This window comes from Aulonocara stuartgranti (genome assembly GCF_965226115.1).
Source record: "Aulonocara stuartgranti genome assembly, chromosome: 8".
Classification (NCBI taxonomy): domain Eukaryota; kingdom Metazoa; phylum Chordata; class Actinopteri; order Cichliformes; family Cichlidae; genus Aulonocara; species Aulonocara stuartgranti.
The window spans coordinates 2,200,499-2,221,448 of NC_138959.1; the positions used below are offsets into that span (position 1 = coordinate 2,200,499).

General features: G+C 43.9%; 1 protein-coding gene across 5 annotated transcripts in view; it reads right to left on the reverse strand.

Moving 5' to 3' along the window:
• The window catches only part of grid1b (glutamate receptor, ionotropic, delta 1b), a 601,213-nt gene that overhangs the window by 338,472 nt on the left and 241,791 nt on the right, over positions 1-20,950 (reverse strand). Inside the window, exon 1 of one of the 5 annotated variants that reach the window (XM_082544627.1) lies at positions 13,351-13,572. The exons of the other annotated variants lie outside the window; for them this stretch is intronic. Within the exon in view, the coding sequence (XP_082400753.1) occupies positions 13,351-13,357 (7 nt within the window). The 5' untranslated portion in view covers positions 13,358-13,572. Of the gene's footprint in view, positions 1-13,350; positions 13,573-20,950 lie in introns of those variants that run through there. 5 annotated transcript variants of the gene reach the window in all.

Here is a 20,950-nt window from a genome sequence, read left to right on the forward strand (position 1 = left end):
ACATTACTTTAAAACATTAGCCTATATGCTACATGCTGCACTGTGCAATCAGCTGTTCACAGTGAAGCTGTGTGGTTTTATCGCTGCACAGCCTCATCAAACGGAAATACTCTAATGTCTTGCACATTATTTGAAAAATGCTGCCTTGTATCCTCTAAACAGCCAAAACAGTGCTATTAAAAATCATCTGAATCTTGCTAGCTTGTCACAGCGTAGCAACAACAGAAATGCTGAGTGAAAATTAGTGTGTGGAACATCTGGACTGTGCAGACGGACACAGAAGTGTAACATGCTGCAGAAGTAGGACTAAGATGGAAAATACATCCCAATAAAAGGACGTGAGAGGCTGACCACAGCTGCTGCCACGCGGCTTTTTCCCTGTTTCAGTCTGCAGGTGATGATTCAGTCTCCATATGGGCTGTAACAAAATATATAAAACACACTAACTCTATATTCTATTTACTGTATTTCTTTAAAAACAAACAAAACCATGATAATTAGCATTGCTCTAAAACCTTCTCATGTTTGGCTCTCGGGTCAAATCTAACAACGTCTGCCCCCGGTCTTGCTCCCAGCTCTGCACAAGGACGTCTTTCATTGGTTGGGTAGCTTCTTTGATCAGCTGGCGATGCTTGGACCACGAGCTTCTCCTAAATCTCACCATGTCATTTTACTCCCTAAAGCAAATAAACACCAAGCGGCAAAAATGGAAAACGCCCACACAGGATACACACTGCCGTCTCCGGGAAAATACTGGATGCAGGCTTTGTCACCCTCTGCGTCCTTACGTGGAAACAAGCGTGCTCGCTGTCAGCATCCCGCACTCCCATGGACCCGAGGACACCGCATCACTGTGTCAGCTGCTTTGACAAAACAAGGGTGAAACTTTTTTGAGGCAGACCTTAATCCTTCTTTCTGGGTTTCCAGTATTTTTCCCTGCCTGTGCTCTCATCTGTCGGTCTGTCTCTGGACTTGCTGTGTTCAGTATGTGGGTGAGAGAAACAGCATGTTCAGCCAGACAGAAGCATGAATAGACCATGCACACACATACCAAAATAAACTAACCACATACCCACATTTATCTGAAGGCCGTGGGCTTAACAGTCCATATGATAAAGCCAAGGCATGTTTCTTCTTCCGTTTACACAATGCAGAAGAAAACTGCACAATAACGTTAGCTTGTACCATCCAGCTACGTCCAGAAGATTTAGTCTAGAGGTTTGACTTATTTGTGTATTTTTTGCACATCGTTGCAGAAAATGTTCAAAATGATAGATTTTCTTAGAACATTTGATCTGTTTTATATGTTCTACTGTAAAATGTGGGTTTATAACATTTGCACATCATTACATCCTCTTTTTATTTAACCCTTTAAGACCTACCATAGAACCAAGTCCGCCAGAGCTTATATTATATGTTTACCTGCTGTGGAACCATTTTTGGGAGCATTTCAAGTTGCTATGCATCAATACAACCATTACAGCCCAAATTTTAATAATATGTCTGCATTAAGTGCATAGTAATTACATAAATTGCAAAAAAGTGCAATAAACTACAAAAAAATTGAAAATCGTTTTTGTTTTTTAACATATATTTCTAATTAGAGAAATTTAAGAGGCTTATCCCTCAAAACTGTAAATACAAAAAAGTTGCACAAAATAGTTTCCCACCACTTCATAGTTTTATTTTTGAAATACACCAATTTTTATATACTGCAGGAAAAATGAAAATAAATATTATAGTGCAAATTTGCAAAATAACAGCATCTGCATCAAAATAAACTATTTCCAGCAGTGCAATATGAGTCCTCAGCATCCCAGAAACGACACAGGAAGTAATAAAGTCAAAGATAACTTTTAAAAACACCAGTTTAGGCTCATGAGACCCTGATGGTAAAAACTACATTTCCGCAAAATGATGTCACTTCCGGTTTCGGCAGGTCATGGTGGACATGTGATAGTTCACGCTGATGGACGTAGGAAGTGTTACAAACAGCTGATGTGATCAGCAAAGGGTTTCTGGAATATTATGTTTTTGTTGCTGCTTTTTATGCAGTTTTTGCAAAGCTATATGTGGAAGGAAACTGTGACCGAGGACAAGCTGATGGCATAAGATGTAAGTACAACTCCTCCGGTTTCATATGCAAAAAAAATTATTGCGCTAGCTTACGTGGTTGCAGTGCTACTGGGATTTTAAAATAGTTACGCAAATCAGAGCGTGCCCGCTCTGACCGGCTTTAAAGGGTTAAAACTTAAATTTTTCAAATTTTGCAGAACTGGGGCTGTAATTGGCCAATCATAGTTGTACTGAGCAAGAGGCCTGTTGTGAGAATGTGGCTGTAACAGCGTGTCCATTAGTCTTTCGGGTAACAATCAATTTTAGAGTACAACATTGGTCCACACCTCTTTATCTTTGAATTCAGGTGTCTTCAGCCAACACACCAGGTGTATAAAATGCAGCACCTAGTCATGAAGACTGCACGCAGCTGTGAAAGGATGTGTAGCTCTAAAGACCTCACTGGACTTGAGCCTCGTACTGTAACAGGATGTCCGCACTGGAACAGGTCATTGTGTAAAATTTCTTGCCTCCAACATATTCGAACATGTACTATTGTAAAGAGGAAGTGTTAGACCGCAGTTACAGATGGAGCTACAGTCAGGTTACAGAGCACTGATCCCAGCCGTCCTCTCACATTAACATCAGCATAGTAACTGTGCACCGGGAGCCTCGTGCCCTCTGTTGGGTATCACATGGATGACTGCATTAGTTGCAGCCGGTCTACAGAGAAAGACAACAGCAAACTAACTTGAAGTAACACATTTTGAGGACAGGTGCAAAGACACAGGGTCATCGTGACGTAGGTTCAATTCCCCACCTTTGCTTCATGACTTGGCCTCTGAGGCCTCTGCGGTACCGACTCTGACGCCACTTTAATGAGCAGTGTACAGTCCTGTGTAATTATAACAACATTAGCCCGAGCGCATTGTTAAGTTATTACGGAGGCACTTATAAATACAGCTTCATTCCATTTAGAAAAGCAGCTTATTCCCATTCTGCCATGCTATTACATTATCGCCCAGTAATTAGATATCACTTACAACAACAGACTTCATCATTTCTATCATAATATAATGCAATCACAGATTATTACTTTCCACCCACACCCGCTCTACATTTAACCACATTAACACAGCTTTGTTATTTATTTTGACTAAATTAAAGTACTGCGACCATCGAGGTGGATGTTGGAGTCAATGTCAGTGCTCCACAGGCAGCAGGTGGAGCTCCACGGAGCCTCCTGAGACCAGAGCAGCACGAGAAGATGAGGAGGACGAGGAAACAAAGCGTGAAGAGCCATTTCATGCCCGATAGAGGAGAAGGTAAATCAAACATCTATATGTGACATATGCATCGGTGTATTCATTAAGACTGTGTGTGTGTGTGTGTGTGTGTGTGTGTGTGTGTGTGTGTGTGTGTCGGTATGTAAGAGTTCTGTGCTCAGAGTGGTTTTGTGTGTACGAGTGAAGGTGTCACTTTTGCTGTTTATGCCTGTAAAGAACCATTAGTGACACTGTGATTACCATTACCAGGCTGCATGTCACACACACACACACACACACACACACACACACACACACACACACACACACACACACACACACACACACACACACACACACACACAAAATTAACTGGCAGCTTCAAATGCTTCCACAGAAGATCCTTTCTATCCCGCTGTGGCTTTCCCTCCATGGCGCTGCTGAACACAGAGCTGAGCGCCGGTTGACACTAATCCTTTTCAATTAAAATACCTTCACTGTTAAAGGGAAAACATCTCGCATCGGCACATTAACTCTGTAAACAAACCGCTTCTTTGAGTCTGTTCAGCCGGCCGCTGTGACGTCAGCTGTCTAAACGGCTAAACTAGGCTCGAGCTTCATATCAAAGTGTGTTTCAGCAATCTACAATCTGTTCCTAAACCTACACAGAGCTGCTGCTTGTACTCAATAGCAGTCATTCACAAAGAAGCTGCGGCTATTTTTGGTATTATACTGAAAGCAGCCAAGAAGAAAGTGGAGCTCTTTGTTATTTTGCAGAAAACAGCACAGGGGGAGGTTAGGGCGGATGCACGTGGACTTTTAACCTCTTTCGGTCAGCACTCTTTAGTCCTCACCATGGAAACAGCAGGAAAACTGAGGTCATTTCATCTCCATCACACGTTTACATCCACATTCATTCAATCAAGTGAAATTCTGCAGTTCATTTCAGCTCGTCTCTGACGCTGAACCAGCCGTCATAACCTCAGCACTCCCCTCCTGCCATCTCCTGTCCTTCCATCCTTCCCTTCCCCAGGCCACAGCTCCTCTCCCCTCATCCATCAGTCCATCTCCTCTCCACCCTGCAGCTGTCCCATCTCCTTTTCTCATCTCTTTCGTCAGCTCGTCAATCACATTTCCTCCTCTGGCCACTTGTCCTTCTATCTCTTCCCTTTTCCTCCTTTCTGCCACCATCTCTTTGGCATCCTCCTCTGTCAGTGCGCCCCAGGGTGGCTGTGGCTACAACATAGCTGCCATCACCAGTGTGTGAATGTGTGCGTGAATGGGTGGATGACTGGATGTGTAAAGTGCTATACAAATACAGGCCATTTACCATTTACCATCCATCAGCACTCTGTATGTGGACTGGCGCTGAGGCTTTATTATGTGCCCCCCCTCCACACTCTCATATTTATTTCATCGCCAGCAGGCTTGAGAGGACGTGAGCCCCGCTGGCAAATGAAAGGGTGAATTTCCACATGCATTATTCTCACGTTGAGTCGCCGTGGGGCTCGTCACAGCCCGAGACGCCCCGCGGCGCTCTATGGCACGGAGACGCAGGCTGAGAGCGCTCCTGTAAATGCACACAGACATGCAGGAGCATGCACGTGGGGGGATTCGAACAGAAAGAGAGGAAGATCAAAACATGCATTATCTGCGCCGCACAGGAATTCACAGTGAAGAGAAAACGTCGCCTGTTTGTGGCAAACAGAATAACGTGCATGCATGTCGAGATGTGGAACAGCCTGCACGGCGGGCTCGTCGTTCAGGGACGTTCAAAGGAGAAGAAATGTATAAACTTTACTTTGGCTGCGAGGGATTATTCTCGTCTTCATCTCAGGTGAAATCAGTGGGTTAGAAATGAGCACATTGACATTTAGCTTGAGCTAAAATAAAGCAAAGCTATCCTAAGCAGTAGGTATCCTACTGAGAGCTGCTTACACTTGCTGACAGCACGATGATGTGGAGCCTGAACCGCTGAAGTTGCCATTAGTCACCACTCACCCCAACGCTGGCTCCATGTGCATACTCTGAAATTTAGTCCTGATGGTGCCACCGAGCAGAAGTGCAGACACAAGCGTTCTCTTTGCTTTACTAGCTGCTGAGAACAAACCGAGCGGCTTGTTGTGCATCCGGCTGAACTACGAGTAGACAGAGAGAAGAGCCCAGAAAGTTCTGTCTGCTTTCATTTAAACCCGTTTGTCTGGACAGCGTGAACAAGGTGTCAATCAAATCTAAACTGCAGGCAAACGTAGAATTAGACTGAAGCACAATGACAGAAAAGGAAGAAGATGGATTTTTAAAAAATGTTATTTTGGTGTGAAATGGCTCCACGTGCCGTTTGAAGACCTTTTTTTTCCGTTGGCTGATATTGAGTCATGTTTGCTTTGGAGTGTGTGTTCACACACACACACACACACACACACACACACACACACACACACACACACACTGTCGGGTATTCATATCTTGTGGGGACATGTCATTGACACAATGCTTTCCTTAGCCCAACCCTCACCAATAACCCAATTGTAACCCTGACACTAAAACCACATTTTGAGTCTAAAACATGCCTTGTGGGGACGGGAATACACACACACACACACACACACACACACACACACACACACTCTAAACCAGCCCAAAAGCGCCGGAGAGAAGCGTCTCCTCTCTCAGCAGAACTGCTCATTTTACATCCTTTAATGGAACAAATAACAGGCCGTCACAGCATTTTGTCGCAGGGATATCTGCATATAAAATTTCCTAACATCCGTGTAAAATGCCCGCGTCTGCTGCTTTTCTCTCCCAGATGATGGAACTTTTAAAGACCTCCTAAAAAGCCCCGGCGTCCCTAACGAGCCAGAACGAAAAGCGAGAAGAAAAGGCAAGGAGAGGAACAGGCCACGGGTGAGCAGCCCGAGTCCCCATTAACCTTGTAAATGATTCAGCTGGCTGGCTGGAAGATTGAGGCGGCTCTGCTGTTTATCTAACAGATGATATTTAGAGTCAGAGAAGCTCTATGGATTTACAGAGCGCCCTTCAAGAAGCAGCGACTGACCGAATATCGACGGACCTCGAGAGCCAATTAGCCACGTTAGCGCGTGCACCTGAACCGTGAGGCGCAATAACGCCCCCGCTGGAGTAATTAAAGCTCCGAGATTAGAGACACCGACACTCACGGGTGGAAACGGCTTTCATGTGACGGCAGCGCACCAGCCGCCGCTCTCACGTTAGATAACACACTCATATCTACACCGATTCCTGGATCAATAGGTCTCCCTACTCCACTTTGCTCTAAGCAGCCGTCACCATGGCAACCGGTGACTGTCATCTCTGCAAATCTGTAGTCTGGTTACGGAATCGCACACAGAGCATCGTTTTCATCCCTCGTCAGTTTTAAACTTCCTGTTTCAAGAGATCGATGGGAACCAGCTGGAAAAGGGTTTTTTCTCTAAAAGGCATCAAAGCGACACTAATGAGCGAGCCCGGTCTGGACTCACCGTGTAGCCTCTTTCAGTGCTAAGGACAGCTCATGATTGGCTGGAGCCCCTTCGGATTCCCATCGGATTTGCAGATTTTCCTTTGGTTGGTTTGTTAGTTTGTTTTTGTGCTGAGAGAATCAGAGCGCAGAGCGAGCCAGGGATCATGCCGGGCAGGTCACAGGTCTGAGAATGAAAACGCTCTCTGTACACATTACACTGAAGGAGTGACATCCGTACAACGACTCATTAGCTCTAACACTCGATCTATGATCACTCTGGCACACGCTCCAAAGTGAAATAATGCTGAACTATAACAATATGTAACTGATTACAAGAAGAAAGACAATAAGAGAAGAAATGAACTGAAAATGAAAAGCAGGATGTGGCCACAGAGATGGAATAAAACAGAATCGGTTTGGGTTTTCTCAGGACGAGATTTAATAAAGCTCCAGGGCCCACTAAGCCCACCAGGACTTTCCTTGTCTTGGAGATTTAGAGGCTGTTCCACTGTAATGTCCTTATGTCAGTCCTCCACACTGACACGCGTTGGTTTGTGTCGTTTGTGCTTCACATAAACGATCCTCCAGGGAGGTTTTAGTCATTGCCACCGAATGTGGAAGTCTAGATTCTAATTTTATGGATTTAGTGATAAATCCTGGTTTAAGTCTGTTTTATTAGGCCTGAATTTAATGTCCTAATGAATTTAACTTTTAGGAATGTTCAGTCAGCTCGGATGCTCAAACTAAAGTTTGTGGATTAAGTAATTATCTGATTGTAGAACTGTTTTATTTATCATCTTACCTCCTCTAGTTATTGGTGTATTTTCTATTTGTGGTTCTGAATCAAATTATAGTGGCAGAAAAATCATTTATTGACAAGCGCGGTTTATTTTGCTTTGCCTGTAACTTTTCTCTGTGGTGCATTCAAGGACATTCCAGCATCTGAGATTTAGATGCTGCAAAGCACAGCCAACATGCTGCGCTCTATGTGGAGAAGCTGAAACAAACAAGTGCATTGTGAAAAATACATTTTTTGGGAGCAAGTTCTTGCAATGAAAAGTTGCTGCAGAGTTCCTGAATTATTGAACATGTCAGAGTTCTTGAATTCATCGGCAGGCAGAGATGTCTGCACGATCCCCGTGAGCAGCTGCAGTTTGATAAATAATGATATCTCACTGTTGACTGTGATGGAGTATCGATGACACGCTGGTTTGAAAGTCTGGAGTTTTGATTGCCAACCTTGGGCTGAGGTGAAAAACTAAAAACCAAAAGGTTGCCAAATTAAAATGCCTGGCAGTACTACAGTATGTACTACAGTATGTACTACAGTATGTACTACAGTATGTACTACAGTATGCACTACAGTATGCAGTATGGAACAGGGAATGCAGTAACACAGGCAAAGCGCTACAGTAGACATGTTGTTTCACTACACCACCAGCAAATGGAACAAAATGGACCAAATCTCAGCACAAAGTCAACACATGCAGCTGACATTTCATTTGCATTCCTGCTTCTGCATGTTTGGCTGTGCGAAGGCCTCAGTGTTGCTCTACTAGCTGGCTTAGTTTCATTTTAATCTACTCGTCCTCTCCATAAAAGCATGTGTCAGTCAGAATGCCAAAAACAGCAAGAGGAGGCGAGAGGAGCAAAATTAGACGACACAAAAGACTGAAGTTTGTAGAAAAATATCACCACAGAGACGGTTTGGAGACAAAAACGTGAGAGATCAGCAATTTAAAACTGAAAGAGGAAAGAAAACAAGAAATGAAAGAACGAAGCAGAAAGAGCCCTGCTGTGCATGCGTGTGCGTGCATGTGTGGTTTGTTTGCCAGGGTCCGATCTATTCACACGGTGCCAGTGAGCACCGCTTCGGGAAGAAAAAAGAAAAAGAACAAAAATGAAAATGCTGAGAAATTTTCATACATTCTGCTTTTCCATCAACATTCACGTTTTTTTTGTAGAGCTGTGAAGTTCAATAAAGCCTGTTTCCATACAACCAAGTTCAGCAGAGCTTTCTATTTTTTCCTGCTGTGGAGCTGTTTCTGGGAGCATTTCAAGTTGCAATACATCAATAGAACTGTTGTATCCCAAATTTTAATATATGTATGCATTAAGTCCACAGTAACTACATAAATTGTAATAAAGTGCAATAAACTACAAAAAACTTTGTTCTTTGACACATATTGCTGGTTCATCCCTCTGAAAATGCAAAAAAGTTGCAGAAAATAGTTTCCAAGCACAGGAAATTTATTTTGAGTGTCTTCATAGTTTCATTTTTGAGATACAATACTTTTTATAAACTGCAGGAAAAACGAAAACAAATATTATTGTGCACGATTTGCACAAAAAACAGCATCAAAATAAACAATTTCCAGTTTGAGTTCTGAGTCTCCCAGTAAGGCACAAACATGACTTTCTGTGTAGTAAACCTTAGAAAAAAATCACACAACTACGTTTCCAATGGAAAATGACGCCACTTGCGGTTTTGGCAGGTAATGGCAGACGTGTGACAGTCTGCGCTGACGTTTGTTCCAGTGCTGTGAACAGCTGATCGGATCAGCAAAGTGTGTTTCTGGATTGCAAAGATTTTGTTGTTGCAAGCTTTTTACACAACTTTGCAAAGACATGCATGGAAGGAAGCCACGACCAAGCTGAATGCACATTATCTAAGTACAATTACTGCGCTAGCTTTCAATTTTACAGGGACTTTAAAATAGTTACGCAAATCAGAGCGTGTCCACTCAAATGGGCTTAAAAGGGATATTTATTAATCAGGTTTTAATTAAGTGACAGCTCTCTGTGCTGGGAAATGCAAATCAGTGTTCAAGTAAATGAGTACTCCACCTTCAGGAACTACACGCTGAACAGAAACCAGTGAGAAACCAGTAAGCAACCAGTCAATCAGCTGTTTCTCTCAAAACCAGCTGGCTCATTATGAAAAAACTGGATCTACAGATGCAGTGAAACTGATCCACATGAACGTACTAGACCCAAATCTACGAGACTAGTTCCTGTAGTAGAAACGAACAAAACCAGGATCTACGTGATTATTAGAAACCAGTCAGAGATGTTCACACACTGGTTCAGGATGCACCGAGTAAAGGTCTGAATTGTTGGGAATAACCGAGGCATGAATTGCCTGGTGAGAATTAAATTCATCAAACGTCAGCACGTCAGGATCTGCGTTTGTATCAGGATCCACAAACCCACAAGAAACATCATCAGAAATCCCGACATTCAGAACCAAAGAGAACCCCGGATCTGTCTGAGCGACACCAACAACACAACAGAAAGGCCGGCCTTGCTGGAGCCCTCAGTCTCAGCCTCTGTGGAGGACGAGAGTGACTCGATGTACTGAGCTGACTAATCCAGTCCTCAGAGGTCATTGTTGTTCCTGTATTAACCTGCACTTTGACCTATTGACTAAAACTGAGGTTCACAGTCCCTCCAATAATCATCACGAACTCACAACAATATACCAGCACAATATAATTTACCAGTAAAGCTCAGGAGCTTGAAATAATAAGACAGAGTGCCCTAAAGACAGCACTGGTCAGCATATCGTGTAGGCAATGGGATCCAATGATTCAAAACGAGCCCGACAGAAAACCACCTTAACATGAAACACAGAAACAGCAGCTGCAGATAAAGAGGTGGATTTGCTCTGCTTACCTTTATTGTTTAAACCACAGGAGGAGGAAGAGGAGGAGGAATCAAAGCAGGTGGACGGAGCGAGACAGCAGGGCAGCACAGAAAGAGAGGAGATCGATTTTATTAGAATTAGTGTGACAATGGTGCTGCTCGTTGTTCCAAACCAGGCTGAAAATAATCTCTTAATCGCTCCCAAATCTCTTATTCTCCTCTGCAGCTACCCGTCTGCACGCGGACCTGCTCGAACAGCGACAGCAGCTGGTGCGGCACCCAGCCCGGCTGTGTCGGGATTGGTTGGGAAAAGTTTTGGTGCGTGTTCCTGAAAATGTTTGCTTCCTGTCCAAACGCTGAATGATTCAGAGTTTTTAGGTACAGGCGCAGGCAGGAGGTCGTTTCCGTAGCAAAAGCGCCCCGACTGTGCCAACGCGGTGTCATTTCCATCCCAGTGATACCGGCCATCTGGGGCCCCGACTGGACGACAAACCGCACGCGCAAAAAGAAGACAAACACACAACAGCGAAGGGCTTTTCACACAGATCTGTCTGCCATTTAATCGCTTGCTGGTTCCATCGGTTCAAAACAAAAACCAGGCTGATGACTGACGCTTGGAAAAAAATGAGAAAAGTCCTTTTTAATGTGTTTGTTTGCTTTCCGATCCATCCTCACTGCAAACACGCAGCAGCAAAGGTCAGGGCCAGCGCTGCCAATATTCTCCTTCTCAGCTTGCAGCTGAGCAACACTGAACAAACTAAAGTATGAGTCTGTGTTTGGTCAAATACGTGAAGTGAAACAGGACAATAGTCTGAGGGGAACTCGGGACCTTGGAGCAGAATGTTGAATATCTTTGCCTGAGCAGACGATACAGGCTGCCTGCTGTCCTTCCCCAATCATTCTTCTATTAAATCATTTATACGCAGCACAATGTCAACCTATAAGTACCTTTAAATAACGGTATTTATTGCTGTTATTAACCTCTTAACATCCAACAAGCCACCAGTGACCAATTTAGGATTTGGGGAGAATTTGGGGAGAAATCTAAAGCAACCAAATGATAAATATTAAAAACATTAAATTTAAATTAATTTTAATGGACTGGCTCTTAAAACTGGCCTCATTTAATTTCAAGTCACTTAAATTATAATTATATAGCACTTGGTGACGGTGGGAAGGCAAAACTGCCTTTTAACAGGAAGAAAGCTCCCTCAGGGAGGGGCGGGGCCATCTGCTGTGTCTGGTTGGTCGTTACGCCAGTTCATCTGCTCATTATTGCAAATATCTGATCAGCCAATCACACGCCAGCAATTCAATGCAATCACGTATATAGACATGGTAAAAACAACCTACTGAAGTTTAAACCGATCAACAGAATGAGGGAGAAATGTGATTTCAGTGACTTTGAATGTGGCACGTTTCACTACACAAACCATTCAGGTGAGATGATGCTGGTAGATCAGCATTTCAGGTGCTGCTGATCTCCTGGGATTTACCAACACAAACCACCGAGCGACAGGTCAGAAATACCTCGATGCTGATGTCAGAGCAGAACAGCCAGACGGCTTCAAACTGAAGGAAAGGCAACGGTAACTAAACCACTCATTTACCACAGCACATCAGACGCTGAAGCAGCAGACGACCACGCTGGGCTGCATCATGCACGTGCAGGATGTCATGTCATCAATGTCAATAAGAGCCAAAACCTCTGAGAAATGTTCCCAGCATCATGTTGACTCTGTGCCATAAAGAATTAAAGAGGGTTCAACCAGGTGTCATTAGTTAAGTGTCCAGTGAGCATAGGTGAGAAACATTTATGCTAAACATCCAAAAATGTAAAGCTTTAGATGGCTCATTTATGAGACCATGAGACTACTTTATGAGAATATATTCACCTTTCTGCGATTTAAATGTATCTCATTCAAATCGAGTGACACTGGATTCCCCCCTGGGGTGATGTGCTTGGTGGGGAGTGTCTCTTCCACTCTTGTACAACGATCCACTCGTCTCAACTCGTCTCTGATCAATGCATTTGAAAGCTGAAGCTTTGACGAGCTCTTTATCCTCTTTCAGCTCATCGTTTTGATCTTCTGCCACATTTACTCTATCTGCAGTGTTGATATAGTGTTGTTATGGTCTTTCACAATTTCCACAAAAGATTACCACATGACACTCATAAAAGGTATAATAAAGAGCTTTAACTCATCCGAAGAACACGAGGAATCCTCCCTCCTTTTAGAAATGCCATTTAACTGACACGGGGGAAAGAAACTCATTTAGAAGTTTAAAGGATTACAGGACCGCACAATCCTACTGGGAAGCCTGAAAGCCATTCATTAGTTCCTTCATGAGTGATGCACTAGAAATCCTCAGATGGTGAGTCCGTCCACTGAATGGCTAAGCAGGCTAGCGGGGCAGTGGGGCCAGAGAGAGCGAGCCAAAGATGGACGGAGGGCAAATGAGAGCGATAGTTGAGAAGCACTGCAAGAAAAGTGAACCTGGATCAAAATACTGATAGTAGTACTCTGGTTCTCACACACACACACACACACACACACACACACACACACACTAAAGCCCTGAGGCAGGTAGATAGCAGGAAGCTAGCATTAGCCAATCACCAGCTTCTGTTACAGTCTCAGAGCTGCCAGTCATCCTTTAAATGGTAATGGTAAATGGCCTGTATTTATATAGCGCCTTTACTAGTCCCTAAGGACCCCAAAGCGCTTTACATATCCAGTCATCCACCCATTCACGCACACATTCACACACTGAAAGCCTTGCAGCTGTCTGCAGCTCGCTGTCAATCAATCAGCAGCGTTATGAGTCACACAGGTGAAGGTGTGCCATTTGGTGCCATTTGAGGAGGAAGCTGAGATCAGGTGGATTAAGAAGAATGTATGTAACCTTTCATGGACAGATTTGAGGTCCCCTGGTCCTGGAACCAAACCACCAGAAGCTGTACCAACAATGAGGGTTTTGCCGCGCCGTGGCTCAGGTGGTCGTCCACCAAGACGTCTATCGGTGGATCGATCCTTGAGTCCTCCTGTCTTATGTAAGAAACCGAACCCCTGGAATGCCAGTGGAGCTCACCAGCTGCTCTGGTTGCTGGCTGACCGTCTTTCCCCCTGCCGTCTCCCATCCATCCTGCCCACTTTCACACTGTTCTGTCCTAATCAAGGCTAAAGCCCCCCAAAATATTTCAGACCTGCACTAGAAAGCTTTGTGTTTTTCCACTGAGTAGAAAAACACAAATTCTGGAGGAAGGAATAAAAGGTAAGACGGTAAAAATTCACGTTGAGGCAGAAAAATAAATCACACAAATAGCGGATTATTATTCCTCGCAGTGATGCGAGATGGGTGTCATGACTGCCTTCAGGACTGACACGATGTGGGCTTTAATCTGTTCCTACAGCTCATTTAACACGTTTGTTGTCTCCTGCTTTCCAAAAAGTATCTCTAACGAATGTTTCTTTTCTTAGATTAGATGCAAAACATCGACATGGCAAGATGACCCACTGGTTTATGAACTTCTTGTTTTGAAGCCCATATTTTGCATTGCAGAGTAGTTTAGCAGACAGCTAGCAGCTACATCTAGCATGTAGAAACACAGACTGTAAGTCGCCCTCCTCTGCGTCCAGAAAGCAATCTATTTGCAGCATTAACAAGGCTAACGTCATCCATAATTGAGGAGCAGTAATCTTGACCCAGATACACAGTGGGTGAGATGATCGCTGCAGGAGGAGGGGTTCTCATTAAATATCAGAAATCAGCTAATCGGAGCGCCTCACCCTCTGACTTCAGTGTGACTGATGACAACGGCCGCCGACTGCGGGGCCAATCGATTACGCACGGGCTGTCTTTGTGAACGATTAATAAAGCTTTCAATCGGATTTCAGACAAAAGGTGGTCATCGGAGGAGAATTTCTTCTTAAAAATCCCACTAAAAGTGATCCTTGGTGCAAAAACAGACAGCTGATGTAATCACACTCTGCTTTAAGAGGCATGAAAAACGGCGTGTGAGGCGTTCTCCTGCAGCTTGCTCCTGCCTTATTGTTCAGAAAACAGGTGAGTTTTGTATGTGCTCGGTGCATGCTGGGTGTTTTATCTTCTCTTGTTGCTTGGCTCCGTTCAAATGCGTCCACACTGGGAGATGAAACGCAGCCTGCCTGGGCATCAGAAAAGGAGCAAAATGAAGGCTGTAAGCTGGTGTGAGAAACGTCTCCATACACCACAGTTAGTTGTTCTTGGTATCTGTGTGTTGCTTCTCCTCCCTGTCGTACTCTTCATCGCTTTTTTTCTGCCCTCAATCCCTCTCATTGCCTCCTCCTCCTCCTCTCCATGGAACAAGTGTTATTGCCTGCAGCCATCAAACTGTGCATGACCGCAATATAAACTGCTTTTCACTACAATAGGTTACATTTCACTGTGTTGTGTAATGTGTGTGTGTGTGGTGATGTAACCGGGTCAGTGTTGTGGCTGGCGGCCCATCAGACAGATTGAGGAACAGTTACTCCGGTCCAGTCGACTGTGTGATTGGCTGTTCAACCGACCAATGGCGCAGCAGGCTGTCAGCGGCAGCAGCGCTGAACCCGACTGCCTCAGCAGACTCATGATGAACGCTCGCTCTGGGACTATGTCAGGATGCTGCATGTTAGACTGTGTCCTCGTGACCTTATGTTGATCCCTGTCACCTTGGTAACGTTGGTAACACTGTTGCATTTCAGGGGCTTTTGTTTTCGTGAACATCAAGTTGTGCGCCACGTTTTTTTGTGTGTTTTACACCTTATTTCTTGTGTTCCTGTCTTTGTGTGTCCTCTGAGTTACTACAGTGTCCTCTGTGATGTTCAGGACAAAGATTATTTTGGTAGCTTTGCCTCTGTGCACAACCACAGAGCCCTGCACATCGAACATCTCCAAGCATCTGAGGTGCAAACTTTTAGTCTTAATTCAAGGAGTTTTACAAAAATCTGCATAAACTGTTTATTATACACAACCCTCCACTTTCAGACGTCAAAATTGAGCCAAATAACATAATATCAGCAACTTAAGTAAAAATATTTGTTACTAATACCAGCGACTGCCTGAAGTGTAGACATCAACAAATGCTTCTTCCTGCTTTGCTCTGCTAACGTCTGTGCTGCAGCTTCAGGTGCTGTTTGTTTGTTTGTGATTCAACTTTCAATTCAAGTTTATTTATGCAGCGCCAAATCACAACAACAGTCACCTCAAGGTGCTTTATATTGTAAGGTCGACCCCAGGATAAAACATATAGAGAAAAACAATCATATGACCCCCTATGAGCAGCACTTTGGTGACGGTGGGAAGGAAAAACTCCCTTTTAACAGGAAGAAACCTCCGGCAGAACCAGGCTCAGGGAGGGGCGGGGCCATCTGCTGTGATTGGTTGGAATGAGAGAAGGAAGACAGGATAAAGACATGTGCAACACCAAATTCTGTGTAACTGTGATTGCAGTAACCCAATTGTATATACATAACACTATTTATTACATATTGCTTTTTAAAACTGGCTTGTATATTTGTACATTTTATATATTTTTTTCTCTGTTAATACTGTCAATATATAATATAATGCTGCAGAACTGTGTCCCCCAGCATGTCTGCACTGAGTAGGAGATGCTCTGTATCTCATTGTACAACTGTATAGTGACAATAAAGGCATTCTATTCTATTCTATTCTATTCTGTGGAAGAGAGCCAGAGATTAATAAAAAGTGTGATTCAGGTGTATTAACACAGAGTTTACATTGTGAGTCTCTGTGCCTTCAGTTTTGTATTTAATAACTAAAAAGCTGCTGTGTTGGGTTGAGATCAGCTGTCTAGTGAAGAATCTTTCATGTCTTTGCCTTGAGAAACCTTTGGGCTGCTTTTGCTTTATGTTGCTTTTGCTTTATGTTGTGAGTCTTTATGTGAAGCTTGTGTGATAAGTTTTGTCTGAATGTGTGCAGAGAGTATAACCCTGCACACGTCATAGCTCCTCCTGCTGCTGCTAACAGCAGTCACATTATCAATAATCACCACTGACAGCCACACATTTAAACTGAGCTCCAGTTTTTTACCTTCTGATGGACAAAACCTTCACAGTCGTTTCAGTAACTATGATTTTGTTGATTTGAGACCAAAGGGGACCGAAGTGTAGGTGATGGAGTACGGCGCTTATTGAGCTGAATCCCAAATTATTTGTTTTACTTCATATCCCCAAAATGTGGATGTGATGAAAAAGGCTCTTTCTTTAATAACATTACAGAATGTGCAAAATCCCCACAGCAAGCATAAAGCAGCGCCCAGACAGAGAGACAGGACTATTTATACACACAGAAACTTAATCAGGGGGAGGAGAAACAGGAGGGAAGCGAGACACAGCTGAACACAATCAGGCAAACAAACAGAGAGGAAGTAAAACTCAGGAAAATACAAACCAACACACATGAACACCGAAGGACACAGAAGGCTGGAAAACACAGAGGGGAAGGAGACTGATAAGGAAAGCACACAGAGTACATGTAGGAGGGATGGTATTCACAGTTAAGGAGAACTACGAATGCAGAAGAAGAATGAAAATCCAAGACATGAAAATCTACACAAAACAGAGCGTTATTCTTAGAACGGTACAGAAGAGCAACAGAAAACGAAACAATAAAAAACGATATTCAAGTCAGAATAAATACGAAAACCACACTCAGAAAGCAGGGACCAGTTAGACGTGACGACCTCAGATACCATGGGTGGGATTCAGTTTACCCAGAATGCCTTGCTGTTCAGAAGACGGCACGTTAAACAGTGACTGTGTACGTTTATATAAGGAGGGTCTGCAGCCGTCTTTGCTCACGCATTTATTCAGGGAGAGGTGTTTGTACCAGGGCGGTGTTTAAACTGTGTGTTAGCACAGTGTGTGTGTGTGTGTGTGTGTGTGGGGATAATGAAGGTCATTTTCAGCGTCCTGCAGGTTAAAGCAGGGGCAGTGGCTCCAGCAGTATTGATTGTTTCCAATAAGCTGCTGATTGAGCAGCTGATTGAGGCTGGAGCCGTCAGGTCAGGTGGAGCGCGCTCCATCCGATGCATCACAGCAGTAGATGCATTAAACACGACATGCACTGAATAGGAAAATTAGAAGAAACTAATAAAGACCTAACCGCACAAGCGAGAACACCAGCCGTCAAAACAGGCGGAGAGACGGTGTATCGCCGTCCTGTTTTTGTCCTTCCTGTTAAACGCTCTGAGACGTATGATGACAGGCAGGCTTTGACTTTAATGGTAATAGCGAGATAAGTGGATGTTGAATCTCTGCTTCTCTTTGCTGACGTGGTTACAGAGCTGCGACTGCAGACATGTCATAGAAGCATGTAATTAATGACGTGAGCAGTGAGCCATGTGTCCCGTGGCTACATTTTAAAAGCAGGAAACCACAAAGTGGCTCTCATACTTCTTTGGAAGCCGACGATTTGTATGTTTCTTCCTGGTGAACGGACGGGCGCCTCAAAGCTCTTGTTACCACATTCACCCGTCCATGTATTCACAGCTCTGTTTTACGTGTTCTGACCACTCGCTAACCATCGTGCATTTTCTTGCATATTTTGGGGATCAAACCACCGACTGTGATAAGCAGACGAAACACTCGGTCGCCCATAATGTCTGGTGTGATAAAACGGATTATAACAAACCAAAATGAAGTTATCGACTAATATCCAGCCAATAAAAGAAGTGTAACGTGAGTGTAAGTGAAGTGAAAAATGCTTTTCAAAAAGCCAACATGACAGGAATCACTGTGAGCACTATTTTAAACTATTTTAAATTAAAAACAAAAGCAAATTAAACAGGAAATAGAAACTCCAGCCTGCAGGCAGATCAGCAAAAATAAAGACGAGATATCAGGAGTGAGGTGTAGATAAAACGAGGCCGTTAAGGTGAACATCCTCGGCAGGATCGCCTCCCGTGGAAACACATTTGTGCTGAGAGTAATAGATGCGGAGGCGCGCTTGTTTCATTACATGCGCAAACAGCAACAACAGCTCTCCTGACAGCCGTACAGACGGGAAGCTGACACCGAGGTTAGCCTCTTTCATTACTCCTCCTCCTCCTGGAGCGCTTTGACTAAGCATGCAGCTGCCGTGTGGAAGACTCAACAAGTCACACGTGACGCCGGCGTCACGTCTAAAACACGAGTGCTGCCAGAACGAAGGCAGCTGCGTGATCTACGCCTGAAATGCTGCATATTTGCACAAGATGAGGATGCACATCACAAGTGACACAGCATCGCTGCTTTCAGTAACAACAAATCTGTCCTCCAACAAGAGTTACACAACTAGAAACTCGACAATAGCAACACTGTTTATTGATATTTGTGGGAACAAAGCTGCTCTCTAATTAATGGGATTAGCAAGTATAGCCATGAACACAAACATCTAACAAGATATGAGCTTCTGTATATTTCTATAGAAGTGTGTCCTTTAACTTTGCATTTCTTTCCAGGGAAAACGTTTTTTCCCTCGTGTTGTACGTGTGCGAGTGTGTTGGGCTCACGTTTGGTCTAAACCCGACTGTCCTGTTCAGATAGACAAACAGCTGAATACACGAGTCTGTTTCTGCTTTATTAAATACATTTGAATTCAAGCAGCTCATAAATCTGCTAATATGTGAAATGTGTAGTTTTTCCCTCAGGCTTTCACACTGTGTCCACACTAATACATCTTTGTTAGAAAACATCTTTTCTGTCCGTGTCTGTCCACACAGAGACAGTTTGAAAACGCCATTTTCACGTCGCAGTGTGGGCAAACGGAGGCTTTCAAAAGTCATATGATGCAGTCATGTGACCAATGCAACTAAGACGGCGGATGGCATTTTGTTTGGTTTCAATTTTGACAGCCCGATTAAAGATCAATATCAGTTTGTACCTGCTCCAGATAAAACTCGGCACTTTTCCTCGTTTCAAAGAGCCGTAAAGTAAATAAACGGCAGACGGACATGATGCAGGTCGAATTGTCTTGTGTTTGACGCTCAGCACAGGAACGCAGCGTTTTCAGTGTGGAAAGTGTGAAGCAGGGAATTCAAATCATGGGAATGAGGTCTTCCTCCTGCTGTAACAGATAAGAGTTCAGATTTGCTGTTTGCGTTTGTGTCTCTGCAGCGCTCTGATTAAATCTGGATCGGGCCACAGCGCTCACACGAGCGAGGGAAGGTCAGAAACGGCATTTCAGAATATACAAACAAGGCGAGCTCGCTGTGAAGGACGCCGGAGTGCGCACACTTTTAATTTGGGGTCCTGAATGAGGTTCTTTCGCTGTGAACAGCAGCAGAATCTTTCAGCCACACCTGAAAGCAGACGCACGAGTCACCTCCTGAACGATGCCGCAGGAATCACAACATGAACAACGGCAGAGTTTTCAGTTCTACTGACTAAACTCTGGATTGTTTTAACCTGTTGAGCTCCACGAGTGTCTCTGAGGTTCCTGCTTGAAAATGAAACGTCCAAAATGACTGAAATATTCCTCTGAAATGAAAAATAATCTTGGAATCAAAATAAAGCTAACACCTGTGAGACTTCATAATACGCATCAGAGCAGATGTCACTGCGTTAAGGCGACTGAGGACGAATTTTTCCTGCCATATTTTGTTGCATTTTATAGAAAATAACACAGACATCACATCGATGCTGCTGAAGCGAAACACAGCAAAGCTACAGAGGTTTTAATAAATACATAACTCTGTACAACATGTTAAGATTAGTGCACAATGCGTCTGTGGATAAACAAGTGAATAAGACAGGAAACGGTTACATGAGTTCAGGAATGCAGTTTCATCGTGGTGACAATGAATCCCGTCGTGGCTGCTTAAATGTGCAGTTTAGAGACGGTGGCACTGAAGAAAAGACGGGAGACCCAGCTGAAGATGTCCAATCCTCACTGAGCGCGAGCAGGATGAGCAGAGACGTTTATCTGGATATGGATGTTCTCCTACTTTACAGAGATTTCAGATGGAATTATATAAACAGGGATTATGTAGAAAGTCTATCATGTCGTGCTTTTCTGAAGAGGTTTTAATTTCATCAACTGCTATGAACTGACCTACACTCAAACCTGTCACCGTGACGGCCCGTCACCTTCATTTGGTACTTTTCCAAACCCGCACGCTCGCTTTGACTGCAGCCGCTCTGCTTTCATTTCACTATTGTATCACTTTATGATCTCTTATCTCTGTGAGTGCAATGACAGCAGTGACACAGATGAAGTTTTATTCACTCAGAGCCAGAACCTGAACAATATCCACTCAAGGCGCACTCAGAAATGTCAAAACCATCAAAGAGAAACCTGCTTTCCTTTTAATCTCCTGAGCAGGTGATCTGAGCTGCTGATGTGAGGGGAATATTTTCCCTGTGATGAGACCTTTCAGCCAAACAGGCAGACCGGAGCTGCGGCAGAAATCCATCCATCCAATCGCACACACGGTCTTTATGCTGTACACGCGCCCTGTTTGTGGGGACTCGTGTTTGTG